At 34.6% G+C, this 26,550-nt stretch overlaps 1 protein-coding gene across 23 annotated transcripts in view; it reads left to right on the top strand.

The window, feature by feature from the left end:
• Positions 1 to 26,550, top strand: part of EPHA6 (EPH receptor A6) — an 872,277-nt gene that overhangs the window by 556,195 nt on the left and 289,532 nt on the right. For 19 of the 23 annotated variants that reach the window (XR_012024450.1, XR_012024449.1, XR_012024448.1 and 16 more), the window contains one exon: positions 3,586 to 3,642. The exons of the other annotated variants lie outside the window; for them this stretch is intronic. Coding sequence is in view for 16 of the 19 variants with exons in the window: in XM_072812315.1 (XP_072668416.1) it covers positions 3,586 to 3,642 (57 nt within the window). In the remaining 3 variants the exon portion in view is untranslated. The remainder of the gene's footprint in view (positions 1 to 3,585; positions 3,643 to 26,550) is intronic. 23 annotated transcript variants of the gene reach the window in all.

Raw genomic sequence — 26,550 nt, 5'->3', positions numbered from 1 at the left:
AGTTATATACTTCCTTACCTTTATTGTATTCACATTCCTCTTTCCGTCTCTCCCCCTTTTTCCTCACCATTATGATATTGTGACTATAGACACACAGCAGACCACATAGCAATTCTGATATGTCTCATTCTGCTAATACTGCTTTGGAATATTGATAAAGGGAACATTAAATTTAAAAATAAAAAATATATATAATTTCTACTTGTATGCTACAGTAAGAAGGAACTTCTTTTATACCAGATGCAAGGGACATCACAAATAAATTTTTATTTCCTTTGAAGAGATACAGGACAAGAACAGAAATAAAAGTCTCCCTTCTATTCTATTGCTTCTGAGTAAATATAAGTTTGAAAAGGGAGAGGTAACTCAGTAGCCTGCTGTATCTATTTTTGACACTCTAATAATTTCCACATTATGTCGTCAATGAAAACTGTCATTATCATGAACTCCCGGGAATAACTCCATAGTCTAAGAAAGGAGAAATTTACTGAGTTTTAATTGGATTACAGATTCTGTACATTAGCCAGGCCAGCATGTGCTCAGAAATCCTGTTGAGCTACCCTTTCAAATGTTATAACTCTAGCATGCTGTCACAAAATATACATATTTTCTACTAGTTTAAATAGATCTCTAGGTATGCAAAAATTCTCATTATTTAAAAAAGCAATGGGCACATATATAAGCAACTTTCCAGAATCAGAATACTCTTCTATGTTTTTTGAAGGCTGCATTTTATACATAGAAAATAATTCTCATTTTATAGTCATTTACACTTCATATGTTTGACGATGAAGATAACTTACAATTTCCCATAAGGACAAATCTTACAGATTCTGTAAGATTAAAAAAAAGAACCATATTCATCCAATCGAAATTTCAGAAATCAATAATATTCTGAAAAATGGTAATTAACATAATTTCCATGTTTTAATCATAGAATAGATAGTTATGAAAGAGTCTATTTTGTAAGAAAATGGCAATTATCCACTGCTAATGGAGTTACTAAACATGTAGTAAACATAGAGTTGGAATCCAAGGATTCCTAGTTCATGCCTGTGGCAAAGAAAACTCAATTACTCTCCCTGTTTCACACTTCACATTTACAAAACGGAAAGGAAAGTGTCAACTCTTCTAGTGGGTTGAAAAAGTCAATTTTATAAACAGACCTCCAGATGAAAAGCACACTAAATCAGTATTAGAAATCATTTAATTTAAGGAAGAATTAAGAAAATATTTGACACATAATATAACATTGAACCAGTATACAATAGCATGAGAATTGTATACAAACTAAATAAAAAACATTGTCTTTTCATACAAATACACAGTGTATAGACAAATAATCCAAGATGTTAGACTATGAAGCCTTTCAGAGAGAACATAAAATGACTGATAGGATTAAAACTCTTCCCAACTATGGCTTCATATTGTTAACTGTGCATTTTACCTATATGCACCTATAAAATGATTTCTACTTCTAAGCAAATATTTTTATAAAACTTATAACTAGAACAACTCTTAAAGTGCTAATTTCCTTCTTTATCAGGAACCAAACTAAATATTTGGTAAGAAAAGATACAAAGAAATATATGTACAAATCATCCTAATTTTAGAACATAAATATCCCCCAGGTGTGTATATGTATACATGATTATACAGATACAGAGAAGTGTAGAATGAACAGAGTGTGCCCCATGCTGTCTTGAATGTCGCCTGTTCACCTGAGTGGGATGGGGGACAGAAGTACCTGGATGGAGGTGAGAGAGAGGGGGACGTGGCAAGCATAGATAAATATGAATGGGTGGGTGAGTGGATGGATTCAAAATAGATTTGCTTTTTGTCTTAGACCTAGTTGCCCAAAAGCAGACCTGAGACAGGATTTTGTAAGCAAGTGATTAATTATGAAAGCTCCCAGGATAACTGATAAAGAATCAGGAAGCAGGAATGAAAAAAATGCCAGTCAAACTCAGAGTGACCAAAGGGAGCTCCGGAGTATAAATTATATATCAGAGTTCATTCTGTGAAGATAAAGACACTGAACTGCCATAGTCTGGCTCCAGGCAATCGTTGGCTACAAATCTTAATGAGATGTGCAGGAAAAAAAAAAAAAAAAAACCAACATTGGCACTTCCGGTTCTCTGTATTGACTTTCATAACCCACATTTAGGTCTATAAAGAAAGTGCCAGTTATAAGCCTTTACAGTAAAAAACAAAACAAAACAAAACAAAACAACCATAGACACTAGGTGAGACGGGAGAGCAGGAACAGATAAAGGTGATACATAGGGGTGGTTGCACCAACTATTAGCTAAGGTACTTCTGTGCTCAGGGAACTGTGAAAGAATATATTTTTAAAGGATTTTATTTATCCATGAGAGACACACACAGAGAGAGAAGCAGAAACACAGGCAGAGGGAGAAGCAGGCTTCATGCAGGGAACCCAATGGGGGACTCGATCCCGGGGCTCCAGGATTATGCCCTGGGCCGAAGGCAGATGCTCAGCCACTGAGCCACTAGGTGTCCTGGAACTGTGAAAGAATATTAAGCCTCAGCTCTTTATAATCTTCATGTTCTCTTCAGTCTTTAATATTGGTGCCTCAGTCTTTAACTTACGGTATTTTAAACTTTCTATTTATTTTTTACCGAAGTTTCTCTGTGTTGCTAACTCATAATTAATCCACAGACATTTAAGCCATTAATTTACATCATTCTTTCAGGAACTCATGCTATTTTATTAAATTGTCCTGAAGAGCATTATTCTGTAAAACAGGAAAGAAGTTAAGCTGCTTAGAATGTGAAGTGTCTACAGACACCTGAGGTCAAACAGCATACTGTTGTCACCAGTGACCTTTTCTTGGGGAATGTAGACTATTGGAAAAGGGCCCTGGCCTGAGTGTTCAAAAATTTGAGTTTGGCTCAGATCTTAACTTTCTTAGTCCTGTTTTTTCATTTTTGTCTACTGAAATTAAATGTACATACACATTAAAAAATACTACAGGGAACAGTGTTTTTCACATTATAATTATATATAAAAATTAAGACTCTACATTGTCTTCTATCTGTGTGTGATGAGAGGGATATGGAGAAGAAAACATGTTGTTTGTCGATTATAACTAATTATATATTGTCTCTTGCGTCCCTCCCATTCTTAGTTACTTTTTTCATACTCACAAAGTGTTCGTTTTTTTAAATTCAAGCGAATATACTTTGAACATGAAAAAGCATTACAATAATGAAGAAAGTCAAATATGTTGCCAAAAAATTCTATTTCATATTTACTTACTAACAAAACAGAACCCACATAATGAGGGAATTGTTAAAAAAAATAAAAGACAATTTAGGTGTTACAAACATTTTATTTAATACTTCATGAGGTGGATGGTCTCAGAGAACTGCAAAATGGGGCAGAAGGCAGGAAGCTTTTATAGGTTAAAAATAAACAGAGAAGAGAAAAATTGAAAATAGCTGATTGACTGAGGCCACATATTTAATCTTATTTGGGACAAGAAGGAAGGAAAGAAGTATAGAGTTGGCTTGGCGTTTGGGGACTGGCTGACTGGATATACTGTATTTTTGGCCCAACAGAGTTTACGTCAACAGGGATACCGAAGTCGTATTTGGTTTGCTGATGTGACACTTCAGGTAGGAGCCTCCATCTTGGGCCTAGAAAGTTATTTAAGCAAAACTAAGACATTATCTGCTTCCACACCCTCAGTCCCCACCTCAAAAATCGGCAAAGCCTCTTGCAGTCACAAGATACCAGAAATCCCATTGAATATCAAACATGCCCTTTCCTCATCTCTACTCTTCCCTTCTCTCTTTACCCTTTTTGTTCACATCCTTAATTCTTTGTCTCCTTTTGTCATCTGCCCTAGGCACTTCTCTTTCACCTCTTCCTTGGTCTTTTATTGTATTTCTCAAAGTTAGTCTTTTTTTTTAAAGATTTTATTTTATTTATTTATGAGAAATAGAAACAGAGACATAGGCAGAGAGAGAAACTGGCTCATCACAAGGAGCCTGATGTGGGACTTGATCCCGGGTCCCTAGATCACACCCTGAGCCAAAGGCAGACGCTCAACCACTGAGCCACCCAGGCGTCCCAGTTAGTCTTTTTTTTTTTTTTTTTCTTTTTTAAGATGTATTTATTTATCTGGGAGAGAAAGAGCACAAGCAGGAGGGGCAGAGAGAATCTCCAGCAGACTCCGTGCGAGTGTGGAGCCTGACCTAGGGGTCGATCTCACAACCTCGAGATCAGGACCCAAACCGAAACCAAGAGTCAGATGCTTGACCGACTGAGCCAAAGTCAGTCTTGATTAGACTCATTCATGTATGTGTCTGACTCTTGCACAAGTTTGTGAGCCCCTCAAGAGAGGAGGCCATTTCTTGCTTGGCTTTGTCACCCAATGCTCAGTCAGTGCCTAACATGGAAACAGCTTGCTCTCAGTCTATTCTGAAGAGGTTAGTAAAAATCTTCTCCTTCAGAACTCATTCCTAGGAAATTGAGAAAAGACACCCAGCCACTGTGAGATTACTCCAGCAATTTAAAAAAACACAAAGAAAGCAAGCCTCCAGAACTCCCTGTTTCTACCTATTCATTACAAAGACCCATACACATACCTCCATCAGCTAAAAGGATGTTCTGTTAATAAGTAGAATGTAAGCCCTGGAGGGCAAGAATTTCCTCTCTCCTTTCACATCCCCAGCACTCCAAAAGGCACACAGTTAATAATTCATGGACAACAATATTTGGCTAGTTACATGCTAGGTACTTTTAAAAGTGTGTTTCGTGGATTGAATAATTCAATCCAAATAACAGTGCTTTGGGATAAATACTATTAGTCTTCCCATTCTACAGATGAGGGAACGAAAGTACAGCGGTGGTCTGTAACTTCATCAAAATCACACAGCCAGTAAGTGGTTGTTAATGCTGGCCTTGGTACGTACATCACAATTGGATGTCTCAAAAAAGTCAATGCTTTCTGCTGATACTGATTTTCTGGGCTCCCGGAGGCCAAACACTTCATTACTCTCCAATGCCCATTTTGCATCTGTAAAATGGCAGCGATAAAACATACCTATTTCACCAGGGTGCTGTACAACTCCACTAATTACCAACTGGTAGCTCATTTTGCAAACATGAATCCCCCATAACAGTTCATTATTCTTACATCCAGTATTTAAAGACACTGGCAACTGGTAAAGTCTTTTCCTTAAAGTTCTCTTCTTAATTTTTATCACAGTCAGCACTTTTTAGATTTTTGTTCAAGAGGACTCATCATGAGAAAGGAAGCATTTCTTATATCTACATGGTCAGTAATTATCTACATAAAATACTGGATTAATATCCTGCCATTATTTCACCTAGTTTACCCCTGAAGTACCTATTAGTTTTGTATGCAATTATATAATTTTGTGTCATGAGAACAGTGTATTTAAAACAAAAAAGGGTGAGGAGAATGGTAGGAAACTTTGGATTATGTTATTTTCATCTCTCAGGGGTGATTTAAGGCAGCCTCTTTTGAGAGAAGTTTGCATTCATGATGTCCTTTGTGAAGTCACATACTTAATACCAAACTTAATAGAAGCCTCTTTCTTTCTCCTCTCTTATTCAACTTTCTCAAGATAGTTTTTTCCCAGATAACAATTCAATAAATATTGCTCTTTTTCCCTAAAGATATATAATCAGTAAATCTGTGTCTTTATTTGATTAAAAATACATGAAGAAATTATTGAAGAAATAGTCAACTGAAGAAAGAAAACAAAATCTTCCTTTTTTTATGAAATGCTCAGTATACATTCCTCATTTTCTTTTGTTATATTTCCTTCACGTTGGTATTTGCCCAAGGGAAAAAGAGAATTTCCTCTTCACTCCCATGAATACTACTCTTACCTTAATGTACTCATCAGACACAGAAACATATCACCTTCATTCTTTGCAGCCTCCTTCCCTGGTGGCCTTCTCTAACTTGTACATTTTGCAATCTAAATGTGAACTTGCGTGTTAACCTAAATGTGGTTATTATATAGGAACTAAGAAAAGTGTGATTGAGGAGGGCATTGCAGGTTATGGTTCTTTTGATTGAAGGTGAGTTGTTGGTATGGGGAGTGGGACAAGGATTCACATTGGAAACAAGCTCCCTGGGAATGCTAGCAGTACTGCTCCAAGGACCATGCTTTGAGTTGTACGTCTCTAGAAGCCCTGACTCTCCCTTACTCCACTTTATCCAGTGTGGAGAGAGGGAAGATGATCACAACCCTCTAAACATACTCGTGGACTTAAACACTGCACCATTGTTAGAGGCTAAGACCTCTATAGATGCTGTATGATGCGTATGATATTAGAACCTTGGGGAACCGAGGTGGCTCAGCGGTTTAGCGCTGCCTTCAGTCTAGGGCATGATCCTGGAGACCCAGGATCGAGTCCCACCTCAGGTTCCCTGCATGGAGCCTGCTTCTCCCTCTGCCTGTGTCTCTGCCTCTCTCTCTCTCTGTGTCTCTCATGAATAAATAAATTTTTTAAAAAGAGCCTAGTATATTAGTTTGAAGCAAAATGCAATAAATAAGGGACCAAATCAGTTTCAGATAAAATTGAGTGCTTCTACTGGAATCAGCAAATTCCTGAGCTGCTAAAGTTGTGGGTTCTTTTTTCTTCCTTTCTTTTTCATAACCCCTGTTTGTTGCGATGTCCACCACAGAGAAATTGGATATGAGCATTTGGTACTAATTAAAACAACATTACCTGATAGAAAATGGACAACAAGGGAATTTCCTGATACAAACACTCATTATGGAGATTTCATAGCCAATATCCATGTTATGTAGCAAACACCACACTGCATAGAAGCCTGTCTAGCTGAGTGAGCCCAGGGAGTCCCACTGTGCCTGGAGCAGAGATTCTCGTGATAGCGAACCTGGGACTGGTGCCAGCACTGCATCAAAAGCAGCATCTGTATGGTTTACACACATCAAAATAGAAAGAAATTTAAAGAATATTTACGCTCTTTCATCAAGCATGGAGTCTGCATGCACGTGAAAATTACAAGTGTCTGCTAACTATTCTAGCTTTAAGTTCTCTCCATTTTCATAAGTGTTATACTATCGTTATCTTTTGTTTGCTTTGGAAAAATGAATTCATTTGAAATGATAGAAGCTGAGCTTAGTATGTCAAAGGCTTGGTACATTCAAAAAAAGGAAAAAATTAAGTGGGGAGAACTAAGCAGTCTATACTTCATTCAAAACTTCATAATACACCTCAATCTATAGACTTAAATGAAGGTTATAAACATAATGAGTGTCAAAATTTACATTCTGTTTCCAAGAACAATAAAGCAATACTCCCTCCATCTTACTCAAAGGGCCTTAGATTTTTTTTTTTTTTTTTTTTTTTTTTTTTTTTTTTTTGGTGAAATACAGTTGCCAGAAGTGCAACCCCAGCCCTGATGTTCTATGTAGGACCAGATAAGGCTGCACATTCATTAACCACGCTTCTGTCAACTTGCTGTATTATATTTCAATCAGCTCTTAGTCCCACAACATTTCAATTCAATTTCACGTCCTAACATCAGAGTCAGTTGCTTTGACATTCTGGTTGTCCTTTTCTTAAACTGCTTCCTCCTCACTTTCCTGAACTCCCTTTCTTTTTTGATGAGGTTAGGGTAAAGTAAGTTGTTTTCCAATTCAGAAATCCCATGACTGCATAAGCTTATTATTTTTATCGTGTCTTGTCTTGCTAGGTGATAGTAGATAAGCAAGTAAGAGTAATGGAAGAATGAGAGATTCGATGCCTCCAAGAAAAATATGAAATATTTTTTAAAATTACAGAAATGTATGTCAAAACCTTAAAGATGAAAAAAAAATCACCCAATCTCTTCAGCAATCTCTATATTTTACAACTAAGTTTTTGCATTTCTAAGAAAAAAACATGGCTATTTTAAAATGATTAATTACATAAATTTCTACCTCCTCTTAAAAGTTATTGTTAAGAGAGAAGAAATAATGCGGTATAATATATGGCTTGGGTAGAGGTTATAGAACCCACCATAATATCAAATTATCAGAGGATCACAAATGTCCCTTTGAGTGTGGAGGGGAGGTAGTGAGAAGGAATACTAGCAACTATTCTGGGTAAAATATTTGGTCTAATGTCTACCAAGAATCAGCATAGTCTTGGAGTATGCAAAATTAGTATTTTTCTATTATCTTTTCATTCCTTCAGAAAATTCTTTCTGGGGAATAACAAGGACACAAATTCAAACTTCCTCTAAATTTTTGATATGGTTTGATGAAAATCAGACAAAAATCTCACTGACTGACACCAATTTTTCTAATGTAATGTCGCCTTGAATTCATATTTCATTCAGCTTTCAAAGAACTACTCTTCCATTAGTGGAAAATGTAAATATAATGTTACTACTCTTGAAAGTTAAATATACAAGTCAGACATCTAACTTTCCATCCTAAAATGATGAAAGAGTAAATACTGTTATATAATGCCTGTAGGTAAATCTTGCCTGATTACCTAATATAAATTTCAAGCTAAGAGCTGCAATTATATTGTGTTATCTAATACTTAACAAGTTTTTCCTTGATCACTGGCCTTATTAAAATGTTGACTGAATCATATTCCCTGGGGAAGAATGTAAGATTTGCTTATTTTAAATGCAGTTAAAAATACAACCATATTTTTGCCTGTTCTTTAAACAATTACAGTGTGGAGCTAGAAGTACAAACATAATTACCAATTCATAAATTTATCCTTTTTCTTCTGATACTCTACTGCTACTCTCTTTCATCCAGAACTTTATATAAGAAAATCTATGTTGAATAGATGCATTTATTTCTTCTGAGGATTTTGAAACCTGTAATTATGTGAAAAATCAAGTTATCTTGAGACATTTCCTATAAAAGATGGGATGGTAGTTTACAGAGTTCATTGTTTGGCCCCATTTTCCTTGAGGGATTTATTTAGGAAATGCTACTAGAGGAAAATATGTACCATACAGAGGGTAAAGAATAGCAACTTTTCTTGGTGCCAGTCAGGAATTTGGTAGGGTTTTCTCCCTAACAATAGCTCACTTCAATGAATACTTTTGTGAAAGGCATGCATGTGTTTTCAAACTGTGTATTTTTAAGCATCATTTTTTTAGGCTCTGTAGGTTTCAAAAGATTGTAATATTATATGGAAAATTCAACCATTTTATAAAAATTTTCTGTAAGAAATATGTGAGCTGCTCTGTGCCTCTGCTGCCTGACTTGATTTGCAGATTTTTTTTTTATTGCCAGAGGGTAAGTCTAACATTCAAGATTTGTTTGTTTTCCTAGAGTTAGAAAACCAGCCCTTATTTACTGCAAGACCCACATTTGATTTCTGTTGGATAAATTAGAAAAATCAAAAAGAGTTGAAAGCTAAAATGTTTGTACATTTCTGATCTTTGAAACTGCTTTTCCAATCTTGACTAAGGTAGAGAACAAAGTCTTGGTGTTAATAACTAAACTGGATTATTAAAAAAATAAAAATAGTACTTACATTTACTGAATGCACTACCTATATTAACTCATTTTATGACCTGTTTATTAGCTGCTAGCTAATGACAAATACCTACCTACTTCATGAGTACAACTTAGGTTTTAGCCAATTGGCAACTTAGTAAGAAACTGTAATAAAAGTATATTTAGATATTGATAAAACATTAAAAGTGACTAGACTATTGTTTATCTAATTTTTCTTCTATTCCTTATTTAATTTTGGTGTCTCTTTGGTCAATTAATCCTGATATTTGTGACATAAAATATTTGACTCACAAAAGCAAAAATGCACTATAATTTAAAATCATAAAGCAATTGAAATGAAACTGAACTGAGTATTTCTACTACAACTCTGCCTCTAACTAGTTGTAGACCTTGGGTAAGCCCTTAAACTCTTCAATTTCCCTCAGTCAAATTGAAAATGGCCTTAAATTATTATTTTAAAGCTCCCAGGGTGCTAGATGGCTCAGTCAGTTAAGCATCTGCCTTTGGCTTAGGTCAGGATCTCTGAGTCCTGGAATCAGGTCCTGCATGGGGCTCCCTGCTCAGTGGGGAGTCTGCTTCTCCCTCTCCGTCTACTGCTCTCCCTGCTTGTGCTCTTTCTATCAAATAAAGAAATAAAATATTTTTAAAAGAAAAATAAAACTCCCTTTCAGCTCTTGACAATCAAAGGATACAATGCTCTATCTACCCATAGTGGTTTTTGACACACCTGCGTTAGAATTCAGGCTTTGACACTAATTAACTGTATGACCATAGCAATTATTATTTTTCCCTAAACTTGAATTTCCTCATCTGCTGGGAGACAAATGGTAACAACAAATAAGCTATTATTAGGAATAGATTAAATGATACTTTTAAATTATAAACAATCTTACTACTCAGAAAGAACAAGCATTCAACCTTATTATGTATAGTAGCATAACCTACTAACATTGGCATTAGTTAAAATATTGGTACCAGTTTGGGTTTTATATGGTTTCAGTCCCTGCTCTAAGGTGCTTTACATTTTTGCCATCCAAACAGAATGACATCTTATCCAAACTGCACCAAAAGGATTATTCTATTCTATAGATGATATGGTAATAAGCCAAACAGGTATAAAGAGGGTAACTAATACACTATGTAGTAAACTACAGAGCAGAACCAGTTCCTACACTTAAAAAATACCATCCACATTAATGTTAACCAGTTCATGCTATCCCATATTATTGTATTGTCACTGAAGAAGTTTTAATATAAGCATATGATAACATTTTAATTTGGAAATCTCAAAATAAATTTCTTAACGTGAATTTACATAGTTTTGAACTGTAAAACATTTAACATTAAATAAGAAACAAAAAAATTTCTTACAAATTACATATAAATGTACAGTAATATGGCCATACACATAGAAAAATAGTTTTATTATTATTGTGCTTTCCCAATATATATTAAATATATTGATGACAACATAAGCTATATTTAGCTTTGATATAGGATTTTTGCTCTTCTGGTTAAGGTAAATTTTTTACATATGAGGACAATTCTTTAAGCATAAAGTTCTGCTTATTTTGGCAGATTTTATTATTCCATTACTATCTCATTGGGGTAAATTATTTTATTGTGCCCACCTTTTCATGTCTTCCCTCATGGTTCTCATTTCTTCCTTGTCTTTCTTCTTACTCCATAAAGGCCAAAGTAGGTAATGCAGAGGATACATCACAGCCAAACAGTCTCTTTCCCTCGCTACCATCCTTGCAAAAGCAGTCTTCTCTATTTATTAATCACTTAGGAAAATAGACATATATCAAAAAGTAAGCAATATTGTGGTAAAAAGAGTTCATTTGCAAAGGGATTTCCAAACTGAAAGTGTGAAAATCATCTTCTTAGAATTATAGAATTTAAAAATATGCATGGTCAATAGGGCAAATTTAATCTAACTCTGATGTATATTAGCATGCTAGACCCAGAATGATTGTGGCTCCCGTGACATTGGCCAAGACCACAATACAGGTATCCTGAATGCATGGCCAGCTCTTTTCTGATAATTTATATTGTCTCTTCTTAGAAAACACCCCCACTTTAAGATGCTACTAAATAGGCTACCCTTATTGGGATGGATACTGAACATTAACCTCATCTAAAGATCAATTGTATTAGTTTTCTGTTACTGTATAACAAATTACCCAAACACTTAGCAGCTTGAAATAATGAATGTGTGTTATCTCACAAAGTATCCAAGAATCAGAAATCCAAGAGTGGCTCTGCTGCCTGTTCTGGCCCAAGGTCTTCCATGAGGTTGTAGTCAAGCTATTTTGGGCTGCAGTCAGTGAAACTGAGGCTAGGGATCCTTTTTTCAAGTTCGGTTTTGTGAGAGGAAACTTCATCTTCCCATCAAGTGGGCTTGGTCACAAATAAAAAAGAATACAAATCTTTTATAACCTAATCTTAGCAGTTACTGTCTTCTCTGTCATATTCTACCGGTCAAACAGACCAATCCTGGGATTGCATTATGGTATAAATACTAGAAGGAAGGGGATCGGTCAATCTTAGAAGTTGGCCACTATACGTCTTCTTGGAGGGAACTCTGGTGCTTTAATTTGGCTTCAACAGAAAATTGTCTGTGAGGAAATGCTATATAACTATTCTGAAATACCCATGGCTTTAAAACATATTCTGGATAGTTCAATGATATGGCCATTTCATTTTTTAGAATTTTCTTAGAATATTGCACTATATGCTGTCCAAAATTCAATATACAATAGCTTCGTACATAGAACAGATCTCTTTTTTTCAAATAACTCAGTTGTGTCATTTAAATAGCCCGTGTAGTTATTTTTCTTTCTCTAAAATAAAAGTAAAATAAAAAACCTAACTACATTTCCAAGATTTTTTATTTATCCTCTGCATAAGCCTCATGATGAAGCTTAAGCAGAACAACTTATACCTTCAGCTTTACATTCAGCTATAATTAAGGACTTATGTTGCTTTGACTCTTGTAAGACCTTAACAATTTCTGATAGTTCATGTAGACCAGATCCCATGAAAGCACAAATCCCCTGCCTTACAAAAGAATAAAGCTGCCCTAAGAAACAATAGTCTTCTCTCACTATATAAATACTCCTGGGTAGTAAAGATATATAAGAAAGTAATTAATATTTTGTGAATAATTAAAAATTTAATTTATGAAAGAGATCTCTAAACTTGATTTTATGAACCAACACAGTGACTTCTCAGGTCATTAGATATAATAAAATATTTGAACTTTTCCCCCATCAGTATTAATTAAAATATCAAAAAATATTTCAAGTCCTGTGCCATATAGTTTTATAAGGGCCACAGAAAGATTAATAGTTCAATTCATAGTATAGAAAAGCCTAGGCAAAAGAATTACAGGAATCTATGTGTTTGTACGTGTGTGTGTGTGTGTGTGTGTGTGTGTGTGTAAATATAAAAGTAAATCAAGAAAGGTCATTTCCCAAGAAATTTATATCTAGATATGTATTACCCAGTATAGTCAAATAAGTGTCTTAATAAAGGCAAGGCTGAAAACTGAGGCATTTCTCTGCTTCAAACAATCCTCTAAACTCTGATATTTGGCTAATCTTTTCTAATTGTTAATCAGTACATCTTTTTCCAAAGAAATTGTGAGAAAATGCCATACTTTCTTAATTTAGAAAGATACTTAACATCCTCAAGAAATGCATCAGACCTCTAAAATTTAGAGAAAAAAAATAATTACTACAAAAGTGCTCTGGGAGTTAAACTATTACAGCAAAACTCTTTTAGCTTATTCCCGCATAGTAAGCGATGTGTAGTAAGCTGCTTCATTTCCCGGCTCTGCTATTATTATCCTGATTCCTCAGGGGAAGGCTTAAGTGTCTTAGATTCTCAAATGAGGGGGAAAAAACCTAAGTCTGTTATCTGCTTCAAATGAGTAGAAATAATTATGAGGCTTCTCTGACCAGATATAATTTTTTCCTTGGAGAATAAAGCAAGGCCCCTTGCAACAGCCATTATTAATGACACTGATATAATTACTATTTGAAAAAAAGGAAATCTGCCCAGAAAAATCAATTATAAACCACCAAATGTTCCTTGGACTTTTTCAGAGAGGTTCTCTGCCTATTGTCCCTCATGACCTCTCCATTAAGAGAATGGTTGGCTCTACTCCTAATGGTTGCCTTCAATTATTTACAGGGGATCTCTAAGCTTTTGTATTTCATATTAAAATGGCCTGGAGAGCATGTCCTGATTGTCTTTCTTGCAGAACAGAAGAGTCACTCTGGGAAAAGCAGTAATCCAGGTGGCTTTACTCTAAAAAGGTGACTCAGAATCCTCTCCAATTAGCACCGTTTGTCGTACAAACATCAGTTCTCATAAAGTGAAGCAAACAATGTGTGATGATGTAATTGAAAAGTCACAGAAAAAAAATGGTTAAAATAGTCATAAGGAGTAGTTATCTGTAATCTAAGGAAAACCTGGGTTTGTGTGTCAGTGTTTATCAACTCCTTTGTTTTTAACTAGTCACATTCTACTTCCCTCAGTGTCAGCCCAGGGTGTCCTATGACCATCATCCAGTATTAATGAGTCCCCCGATGTGACCAGTGTGTTGTGACTCTGTCTTATCCATTCCTTGACACCTTGAAGTTTATAAAAATTTCAAGAAGAAAATAAAGCTGAAGGCACAATTTGAAATAGACAAATTGTAGAAAATGATATGGAATATACCCCAGGCATGATACATGTGAGGTCAGGATATGACTTTGTGAAAGAGCCAAGAAACTCAAACTTGTTCATCTGTAATGATCACCAACTTGATCATATACATCTTTTAATTACAGAATCCTACTATGTTCTTCCACAAAGGCTATAGCAGGAAGTATTTGTTTGTTTTACTAGATGAATTTATTTAGGAAGTGGTCTTTGGATTGAATAAGATTGGGACTTGTAGGAAATTCATTTAAGGTGTTCCTTTGTAGTGGACCACAAAAAGACACTTTAAAACATATTCACATTCTCTGGTCGCTATCCCTTGTTAAATTAGATAACTGAAAACAAAGTGTCTGCAGTGTGATGACATAATACTGTACATAGAAAACCCAAAAGACTCCACCCCAAGATTGCTAGAACTCATACAGCAAATCAGCAATATGGCAGGATACAAAATCAATGTGCAGAATTCAGTGGCATTTCTATACCCTAACAGTGAGACTGAAGAAAGAGAAATTAAGGAATCAATCCCATTTACAATTGTACCCAAAAGCATAAGAGCCCTAGGAATAAACCTAACCAAAGAGGTAAAGGATCTATATACCCTAAAAACAACAGAATACTTCTGAAAGAAATTGAGGAAGACACAAAAAGATGGAAAAATATTCCATGCTCATGGATTGGCAGAATTAATATTATGAAAATATCCATGATACCCAGGGTAATTTACACATTCAATGCAATCCCTATCAAAATACCATGGACTTTCTTCACAGAGATGGAAGAAATAATCTTAAGATTTCTGTAGAATCAGACAAGACCTCGAATAGCTAGGGGAATGTTGAAAAAGAAAACAGAGCCGGGGGGCATCACAATGCCACATGTCAAGTTGTACTACAAGGCTGTGATCATCAAGACAGTGTGGTCCTGGCACAAAAACAGACACATAGATCAATGGAACAGAATAGAGAACCCAGAAATGGGCTCTCAACTCCATGGTCAACTAATATTCGACAAAGCAGGAAAGACTATCCACTGGAAAAAGGACAGTCTCTTCAATAAATGGTGCTGGGTAAATTGGACAGCCACATGCAGAAGAATGAAACTAGACCATTCACTTACACCATACACAAAGATAAACTCAAAATGGTTAAAAGATCTAAATGTGAGACAAGAATCCATCAAAATCCTAGAGGAGAACACAGGCAACACCCTTTTTGAATTTGGCCACAGCAACTTCCTGCAAGATACATCTATGAAGGCAAGGGAAACAAAAGCAAAAATGAACTATTGGGGCTTCATCAAGATAAAAAGCTTCTGCACAGCAAAAGAAACAGTCCAAAAAACTAAAAGACAATGTACAGAATGGGAGAAGGTATTTGCAAGTGACCTATCTGATAAAGGCTAGTATGCAAGATCTATAAAGAACTTATTAAACTTAACACCCAAGGAACAAACAATCCAATCATGAAATGGGCAGAAGACACGAACAGACATTCCTCCAAAGAAGACATAGACATGGCCAACAAGCACATGAGAAAATGCTCCGCATCACTGGCCATCAGGGAAATACAAATCAAAACCACAATGAGATCCCACCTCACACCAGTGAGAATGGTGAAAATTAACAAGACAGGAAACAACAGATATTGGAGAGGATGTGGAGAAAGGGGAACCCTCTTGCACTGTTGGTGAGAATGTGAACTGGTGCAGCCACTTTGGAAAACTGTGTGGAGGTTCCTCAAAGAGTTAAAAATAGACCTGCCCTACAACCCAGCAATTGCACTGTTGGGGATTTACCCCAAAGATACAGATGCAGTGAAACGGCAGGACACCTGCACCCCGATGTTTATAGCAGCAATGTCCACAATAGCCAAACTGTGGAAAGAGCCTCGGTGTCCATCGAAAGATGAATGGATAAAGAAGCTGTGGTCTATGTATACAATGGAATATTCCTCAGCCATTAGAAACGACAATACTCACCATTTGCTTCGACGTGGATGGACCTGGAGGGTATTATGCTGAGTGAAATAAGTCAATCGGAGAAGAACAAACATTACATGGCCTCATTCATTTGGGGAATATAAAAAATAGTAAAAGGGAATAAAGGGGAAAGGAGAGAAAATGAGTGGGAAATATCAGAGATGGTGATAGAACATGAAAGACTCCTAACTCTGGGAAACGAACAAGGGGTGGTGGAAGGGAGGTTGGCGGGGGAATGAGGTGACTGGGTGATGGGCATTGAGGGGGGCACTTGACAGGATGAGCACTGGGTGATATGCTATATGTTGGCAAATAGAACTCCAATAAAAATATATAAAAAACAAAGCAAAACACAGTGTCTGCAGTGCAATATATAAACCCATGTTCTGCCTTCAAAACAATGTTGGTTGACATTATTGTCTACTGATTTATTCAATAGTCTTTATTTTTTTATTTATGATAGTCACACAGAGAGAGAGAGAGAGAGAGGCAGAGACACAGGCAGAGGGAGAAGCAGGCTCCATGCACCGGGAGCCCGATGTGGGATTCGATCCCGGGTCTCCAGGATCGCGCCCTGGGCCAAAGGCAGGCGCTAAACCGCTGCGCCACCCAGGGATTCCAATAGTCTTTATTTTTAAAAGCACTCATATTTTGCTACTTGAGTGATATTTGAGGAAAAAAACAAATTTGGTAACTTTAGTGTCATATAGTATTGTCAAAAAATAAAATATATTTCTCAATGCTATTTAATTGCCAGAACTTTTGAACCCAACTTTTGGCCCAAGTATTGTAATCTGCAGAATACAGATATCTAAAATATCTACTCCTTTTTATTCTTACAAATGAACACTTTACCTTGTATTAATATTTTTTTAATATAGGACAAAGGGAAGAACAAAGACAGGAATGGAAAGAAGAAACTAAAATATATTTAATGCCCCTGAGCTACATGTTTTTCCCTTCCAGAAAATCCAGAATCCCTTCCTTCACACCACGCTGTACTCTGATCATTAAATCTAAGACTCTTTTGCAGTTTAAAGTTATATTAGAGTTTAGAATTAAGTGAATTTCTGTAATAAAAGTCCCTTGTGGATATAACTTTAAATAATTAAAGAGATAAAACATTTTCATTTTTGGCTTAGGTACTGGCCCACAACAGGGAGACACTTAATATTAGCAGTTGTGGCAAAATGGGAGGACAAAAGCATTCTAGGAAAGAGAATACTTTTGTGAAAACCCAAGACAGAAAAGAAACCCAAGGAAGTTGTCAAATTCAAGGAAGAGACAGTTTACTAGGCTTGAATACAGTAAGGGGGGAAGAGGAGAGAGGCTGCAACAGTACAGAAGCAATGCAAGTCCCCGTCCCCCTCCACCTGCTTCTCCTTCCTTCTTCGCTTCCTTCCTTCCCTCACTCAACAAATAGCTATCAAATATTGACATGTGGCACTGTTTAGCAATGTAGATTCAGGCTAAGGATGATATTGAATATTTTAAGTAGTGCTTTATTATATTTGGCTAAATATGCTTAAGATATAATTAGCTGTCATTAGAAATTTCATGCCTTTCACGATTATAGAATATCTTTATGTCTTTCATTAATCCCATTTAAACTTTCAATTATTTTTACCCAATCCATCATTCCAGAAATTAATTAATTTTATATCTCTCATCCACTTATTTTCCCTTCATGCCCAAGTGAAGAAAGGTGTTTATAAATGTCTTTCTTTAAGATGTTTGCAATCATCATAATGCATTTGATTCATAAATTTTATTTCCCAAAATATTTAGTTTGGGATGAATCCAAGCAAAATATTACATTGTTTCAAAACATTTCAGGAAATGTAGATCTATGATCACATGTGTATCTTAAAACAATTATAGTTCCAAAAAAAACAATTATAGTTCCCATATATCTTCCATTGTAATTTTATTTTATTTTAAACATATATGTCAGTTACTAAGTAAAGAAGACTTTGTAGGGACAAAAGGGAATTGCAAGTTCCAAAAGCTGTGACCATGCTTGACTCCATGTGGCAGATTGTGAGTTGTGTTGAAATCATATCTGATGTCTGATGCAGCTTTGCATCTCTAGCATTTAGTACGTGGCCAGATATAATGTAACAATTCAGTAAAAAAAGAAATAGATGATTGCATGAATGAATGATTTGTTCCTCCTAAATTTCCACTTTTTTTTCTCCTATGTTTTTCAGGATTTTATCAAAAAAAGGCTCTATGTCACTTAGCCTTGATAGAAAGTGGCTTATTGTTTTCTAGAATGATGGCCAACTATGTATTCCTAGAGGCTTTTCTTTGGAAAAATAAATAGGTATATATAAAGCACATTCTTGATAGTTATTTTGATCTCACAAAAGCTAAAGGAGAATCTTAAGTATTTGTTTTTGCCTGTCCAAAATAATAATAATCATAGTCTTAGTGTAGAGGAGAAACACACTATCAGTCTGATATGATGGGCTTTCTCAGAGAGCAGATTTCTCAGTATTCTGAAGGCACCATTATAAAAATCAGAGTATTAGGCCCCCAGCTAGGAGGGGGAACTGAGCCTGGGTTTCCTGCGCTGAGCCAAGTTGCTGGAGGAAAACTGAAGTGGTACCAAATTATCAGCAGCCTCCTGCTACTCACAGACATACAAGTAAATGCTCTCTGGAGAAAATGTAAGACTCAGTGGTACCACAGATTATGATGAGGCAATAATATCGTAATCAAAGAACACCAAGCACAAGAAAAAGCAAAAAGACATGAATAAGTCATCAGAAACAGCAACAGATTTAGAATCCCATGGACTAAATATGTCAAACCAAACCATACATAGAATGGTTATATATAGAATGTTAAAAAAAAATAGCAAGTGTGATCATGAAAATGAGAGAGAGATATGAAAAGAATAGGCAGATTAGGGGGAAAATGAACTTATAAAATGAAAATATGTGATTATTGTAAGAAAAAACTCATCTGATAGATTAAGCATGTATTCATTTATGATAAAAGAAGATGTTTAGTAAACTTGAAGGTGTATCTGAAATGTTACCTGGAACTCAGCCCAAAGAGACAAATTAAAACAAATTTTATAAAAGAGGAATAAAGAGATATGAAAAATAGAGTAACAAAATCTAATATACACTGAACTGGATTCTAAGAAAAAAAAAACAAGAGGAATGGAAAGCATGCAATACTTACATGAATAACGACTATGAATTTTCTAGAACCATGAATGCACAAAGTATAACATGTTTAAAATAGGAAAAATAACTCATGTCTAGAAACTTTTTAGTAGGACTGCAGAGTATAAAGAAATAGACAAAAGGGACAATTTTTAAATTAGTTAGACTTATTTGTCATCCTGTTGACAAAGGAATGACAGAATTAAACAGACTTCTTAACACAGAAGCAGAAAGCAGAAGACTGAAGAATATTACCTTCAAATTTTTGATAGAGATCATTTGTCAACCCAGAATCATCTATGAACAAGGGTAAAATAAAGACATTGAGAGATAAACAGAAAGAGTTTGTCATCAAAAGACCTACCGTGAAGGAACGCCTAAAGAATGGCTTCAGTAAGAAGGAAAATTATTCCGAAAGGAGAATATAAGGGATCCTTGGGTGGCTCAGCAGTTTAGCGCCGCCTTCGGCCCAGGGTGGGATCCTGGGGTCCCGGGATTGAGTCCCCCATTGGGCTCCCTGCAGGGAGTCTGCTTCTCCCTCCGCCTGTGTCTCTGCCTCTCTCTCTCTCTCTCTCTCTTACTCTCTCTCTCTCTCTGTGTCTCTCATGAATAAATAAATAAAACTTTTTAAAAAGAATATAAGAAGCTAAAAGTGAATAAATTAAATAGTAAATATACACATAAATCTTAACAAACTTTACATGTATAATAAAGTAGTAATATTTTGAGAAGAAAACTCAAATATTGGGTAAAAATAGCATTTATGGATCAAAGAAAAATCATTAAAGAAATTAATGTACTTCTAATGGAATGATAATGAAAATATTACATAGTATAAAGCTTGCCATGCAGTATAAGCAGTCCAGAAATGGAAATGCATAACAAGTTTCCATGTTATAAAATAATATATTCCCAAAGTTAATGAACTAAGTATTCTACTTATGAATTTAGCAGAAAAAAAAAAGGAATAAACCCAGGGAAAGTGGAAAGAAGGAAAAAATAACTAGGAAAATGCCAGCAAAAAGGTATAGAAGAGAAGATCAACAAAACCAAAAGCTAAAAAGATGAATCAATTATATAAAACTTGAAATAGACTGGCCAGAGTAAAAGATACAAGAAACTTAAAAGTAATATGAATAATAGTAGAGATAAAATGAATATTATAGGGATTGAAGGGATAATCAGTTTACCAAGATCAACTTTATACAAATAAATGTGAAAACTTGTATAAGCTAAACAAAAGTTGCATAAAAGTACTATTTACTAAATATAATTGAAGATGTCAATAACTTGAATAGTTATTCAACTAATTACTTAATAAGTATAATAGTTATTTAAATAATAATTTGAATCAGTGGATAAAATGGATTTAAAATTCAGAGCTTCTGTTTAAATAGTTTTAGAAGCTATTTTACTAAACTTTCAAGGAATACATTATTCCAAACATATGCAAACACTTCCTAAGAAAAGAACAAAAAGGGAATTCTGTGAAATGCTTTCTGTATGACCAGAGTAACCCTAACAGAGAGAACTGCAGGAGAAATCATTAGAAGCAAATCTCAGAAACGTAATTACAAAATTCTAAATACTAGCCAACTAGTCAAGCAGATTATAAAAAAAAAAAGGAAACAAACAAAAAAAGATTTATTTCAAGAATGCATGAGCATTTTAGCAAAAAATAATTTATAAATATAAGTTATATTAGCAGATTAAAGGAGGAAGTTCTCAATAGATGCAGAAAAGGCATTTAATATCTAATACCTATTCTTGAGTGTAATTCTTAGAAAACTAGGGACTAAGATAACTTCTTAAGGTAATTAAAATTGAACGTATCCTTCTTAGTGAGGAGATATTTAAGTAAATCTCCTAAAAACAGGAACTATATGAAAATACCTTTTATCATTGTTTCTACTAAATATTATAGGTTCTAGCCATTTCAATTAAATAAAATAAATAATATAATCAATCATGAGTCGTAAATGGAAAACTCACATTATCTCAAATTATGTGATTTTCTACATAGGAATTTTCACCCAGTTTATACACAAGTTGTTTAAATAATTAGACTCTATCTAGGTGGCTGGCTATAAAAATTCAGTTGTGTTTCTATATACCAGCAGCAAACTGCAAACATAATTTTCAAATGAATTATATTTTAATAGCAACATCATCTGTGAAGTATTTGGGAATAAATCTAAAGTATATCTCAATATATGCAAAACAATTGTAAACGTTTATAGAAAGACATTTTAAAACACTCAAGCAAATGGAGAGTCTGCATTCATGGATCAGTGAGACTGTCATAGAGAGGTCATTTTTCAGACTCAATCCAATTCTAACAAAAACTCTCATTTCTTTTTGTGGAAATTGACAAACTGACTCGCAAATTAATGTGGCAATGAAAATAAAGGAGGACTAATGAGGGACACCTGAGTGGCTCAGTCAGTTGAGTGTCTGACTTTTGATTTCAGCTCAGGTCTTAATCTAAGGGTGGTGAGTCTGAGACCCATGTTAGGCATCAAGCTAGACATGGAGCTTACTTAACAAAACAGGGATCCCTGGGTGGCACAGCGGTTTGGCGCCTGCCTTTGGCCCAGGGTGCGATCCTGGAGATCCGGGATCGAATCCCACGTCAGGCTCCCGGTGCATGGAGCCTGCTTCTCCCTCTGCCTGTGTCTCTGCCTCTCTCTCTCTCACTGTGTGCCTATCATGAATAAATAAAAATTAAAAAAAAAAAACAAACAAACAAAAAACGAGAGAGACCATAAATGAGCAAGACATTTCTGATGAAAATAAGTCAGGATTATAAGACTTAACAGATATGAAGGCCTACTCTCAAGTTTAGTCATTAATGCTAAGTGATGATGCTATAGAGTGAGACACTATGATGAGTATATCCTAACAGAACCTAGACTTACACATGTATGGACCTTAAGCACGTGACAGAGGCGTCACTGCATATCATTAGGAAAAGAATGGCTTATTCATCATATGATGCTAGGCAATCTGTATTGAAAGAAAAAAGAAAAAAAGAAACTGAATTCATATAACAAACCACTTATAAAAATTAATCTTTCAAAATATTCTATTAAGATTGTAAAAAGATAAGCCCAAAGTAGAAAATATACACCATATAGATAACTAGCAAAGGGATTGTTATCTGAAATACATAAAGGGGCACCTAGGTGGCTCAGTCGGTTAAGTGAGGGACTCTTGATTTGAACTCAGGTCTTGATCTCAGAGTCAAGAGTTCAGGACCTGCATTGGCCACCATACTGAGCATGGAGCCTATTTTTTAAAAATTACATAAAGAAATCCGATAAAACTATAAGCAAAAGTACAGCCTAAGAAAACATATCAACCTATAAAACTTGAAAATAAATTAATAAGATGGGTATTTTGAGTAAAAAAAAAAAAAAAACTCAACCTACATAAAAAACATGCTCAATTTAATTAATAATAAGGAAAATGTAAATTGAAACCACAATGAGATAGCATTTTATACACAGTAGATTGACAAAATTAAGAAATCTGATATTTTAAAAATTGTAGATTATGTAGAATGGGTGTAAATTAATAAATCATTTGGGGAAGTCATTTTATAAATTTCTACATTTTCATATCCAATGATTCAGCAATTTCATCCTGTATATACTGTAAAAATCTTATATGTGTGATTAAAACAATATCCCAGAATGTTTAAGGAAGCATTTTTTTGGTTGGTTGGTTTTTTTAGGTTTTTATTTAAATTCCAGTTAGTTGATATACAATGTAATATTAGTTTCCAGTGTACAATCAAGTGATTCAACAATTCCATACAACACCCAGTATTATATGTAGGGGTGTGTGTGTGTGTGTGTGTGTGTGTGTATACACCATATCTTCTTTATCCACTCATCATTCAATGAACATTTGGGCTGTTTCCATGATTTGGCTACTGTAGACAATGCTGCTATAAACTTCAGGGTTCATGTATCCCTTCAAATTAGTATTTTTGTATTTTTTGACTAAGTACCTAGTAGTGCAATTGCTGGATGGTAGGGTAGCTCTATTTTTAACTTTTTGAGGCACCTCCATACTGTTCTCCAGAGTGACTACACCAGTTTGCATTCCCACCAACAGTACAAGGGGGTTCCCCTTTCTTGTTTAAGGAAACATTGTTTAAAAAAATCAATTTCATCAAGAAAGTGACTAAATTATAGGTGGGCCATGAGTAATGCATATTATTGAAAATGAATGAATACTCTGTATAAATGTGCTTGACCACAATGTAGAAGAGTACCAGCAGTGTAATGTCCCAATATGATATACTTAGAAACATAATGCAGTCTCAGAAGACTATATACAGTATAACAGTATTTGTAGAAATCTCAAAGAAATTCAAAACTAAATAATGTGCCATTTATGCACTCATGCAGATGTGATAATACCTGCTTTTTAAGCAAGGATATGCTCAACACAAAATTCTCACTAGCAAAGACCTCTGTGAAAGACGTGGAGGGTTGGATAGGGAAGGAGCACAGAGGCCTAAGTTAATTATACCATTGCAATAGAAAATAGTTTGTATAATATGACTCGTGGTATCTCAGAATTTCTCTTAATTTAGTATATCTTATACTAATGTTTCCCAAAGTGTGTACTGTAGAGCTAGTCTCAGTGGATGTTTTTATCACCAGGGGTTGCATGGTCAAATCAATTTGGAATATGTAGCACGTAGTTTCCAGCTCTGGAGTTCAGCAGATCACGTGGGCATATTAAATAATGCTCAGGGAAAACCTGCAACCAAGTATTTAGCCTAGTGTTTTCCAAAGTAATTTGACCTCAGTGATGGTTATGGAAAGTGTACAACGTAGATCTCCTCTCACGAGATCATATTCAAGCTGCTGCAAGGGGAGTTCAAAAACAGGATTCTCTTACTGTCAGAGAAGCTGCTGCACCTTTAGGATCCACTAGGCATTCTTATCAAAGCCTCATTCCTCCTGGCTTCTCGTCCTACAATCAGGCCTTTCTTGACAAGTGCAGACCTCTTCTAACACACACTGTTCTCTCTAGGGCTCCCGAATGCCTGGTCGCAATTTTCAGAGTTGCACTGCCATCTGACACATTTTCTACCCAGTCCTGTTTCTTCACCTCTTTTTTCCAGAGGAATCAGACTTGCATTGTGCATTGTATTCTGAAAGCTTTCCTTGTCTACATGATGTCTTTCCCATTTTACCCACGCTTGTATTTCTGTCCATAAATGTCTTCAGTTTCAACTTCATTTTGAAATAATGTTGGAATGATTTGTAATCTGCTCACCAGAAGGCCCAAACTTACACAATCATACAACTTGAAAAAAAATTTACCTTCACAACATATATTCTTTGGAAATAATGTTCATGGAAAACCCTTTGGGAAATGCTATTTTAAGCCAAACTTTATTGCTGCCAAGTGTAGAAATTATAAAAACATAAATGTTTATTTTATTCATACATTTACAGTTAGAAAGTGTTATTTAAAATGATACATGTATCCTTTTTCCTCTGAATTTTTTCCTTTATTTTCAGAATGAGGGCTATGGAAAAATAATACTCATTGCCATAGGAAATTACTCCCAATATTTTTATTAAATAATTGCTATTCTAAAAAAAATTTCTATTCCGATGTGTAGAATTATTTCAATAAAGCACAAATTTGAAGCAAGAGCTTATAGAAAGGAAAAATAAAAGTAAGTATTTTGTTCTATTTTTATTAAATTTTAAATATGACATGTTTTTATAGTTAAATCAAATAAAATACTTTATTATGTATATCTTTTTCAAACTGCTAAAAATCCAACAAAGTAGTTATAGCTCACTGAGCATCACCAAATATTCTATGCCTCACGAATAAACTATAACCAGAAACATTTTGACAGCCTTGTTTTTTTTTTTAATTCTATGGAGGAAAATAGTTCCAAAAAACTAATAAAACCAAAACTACTTTGGCTTTTTTTTTTTTTTGGAAAGGTCATTCTATATAAAGATTGTACCACCCTTATAATCCTAGTTATTTTTTTTAAATGGAAATAGTTCAAAGACCTAATAAAAATACCATATTAGATAATCAAGCAATGAATCCCATATGATGAAATTCTGGAATTCAAATGTGGAAAACTATCACAGCATTAGAAAAATGTATGTGGAGCAATAAGTAAAACTATAGAAATAGTTTAGAACTAAAATAGCTTACAGCTGTATAAAGTATAACAAACGAATCATATATCTAGAGGTGACCTCATGGAAATTAAATCACAAATAATTCTTACAAAGTGAGCAACTGAAATGTCAACAATATACAAAATATCTTAGGAAATCACTTATTCATTTATTAAAACAGGCTTATTAAACTCTCAGGTGGCAAGACACTTGTATTAAGTATTATAAATTTTTGTTAGAATAAACCTCAAATTCTGGAACTTGAAAAAAAATAATCTAACTTAGAATTCATTTTTCAAGTACTTACCATGACTGGAACATATTCGGTTTCAAAATTATGATTTTATTTTTATTCAGAGTAATTAAATAATTCTTTTGGATAGGCATATTCAAATCAAGAAGGCTACATTCATTACTTTAATGACATAAAGTTTAAATGAACCTCTCTTCATAAAGCATTCATACTGGACACTTTTTAAAATGCATTTGTCTTAATGGTTTCAAATGTCCTTCCTTGGTACTCTTGTAAGGGAGGCTGAGTTAACAGCCTATTATTATGTACTCCTTACTGGGCTGTTAATAGCTTTACAGTCTTTCAAAGAATACACCTGCTGCTCATAAAAACATTTATGTTGCTACAGAATTTGGCTGTGTTTTAATATCATGTATTTGCAGTGACCTTGTAAAATCCATACTGATCTGATTTTTTAGGGGAACAAACAAAAATAGAAATCTGTCCATTTACTTGGGTATCTCAATGGAAAAATCAGAAAATAATTTGATTATTGTAAAGGGCTTTAATGTCTGAAAAGTTTTTCTTTAGTGGTTTTAACTTTCTTAGTAACTTTATATACTGAGTTCATATAGGTTTTGATTCTTGAGATTTTGTAGTCTCAATTTGTATATGTTAAAAAGACAGGTTTACAATCTATATATCTATATATATATCTATATATATATATCTATATACATATATTTTAATTAGAAAC

This window comes from Canis lupus, chromosome 35 (genome assembly GCF_048164855.1).
Source record: "Canis lupus baileyi chromosome 35, mCanLup2.hap1, whole genome shotgun sequence".
NCBI lineage: Eukaryota > Metazoa > Chordata > Mammalia > Carnivora > Canidae > Canis > Canis lupus.
The sequence above is the reverse complement of the archived record's forward strand: the minus strand, read 5'-3'. Positions and strand labels throughout refer to the sequence as shown.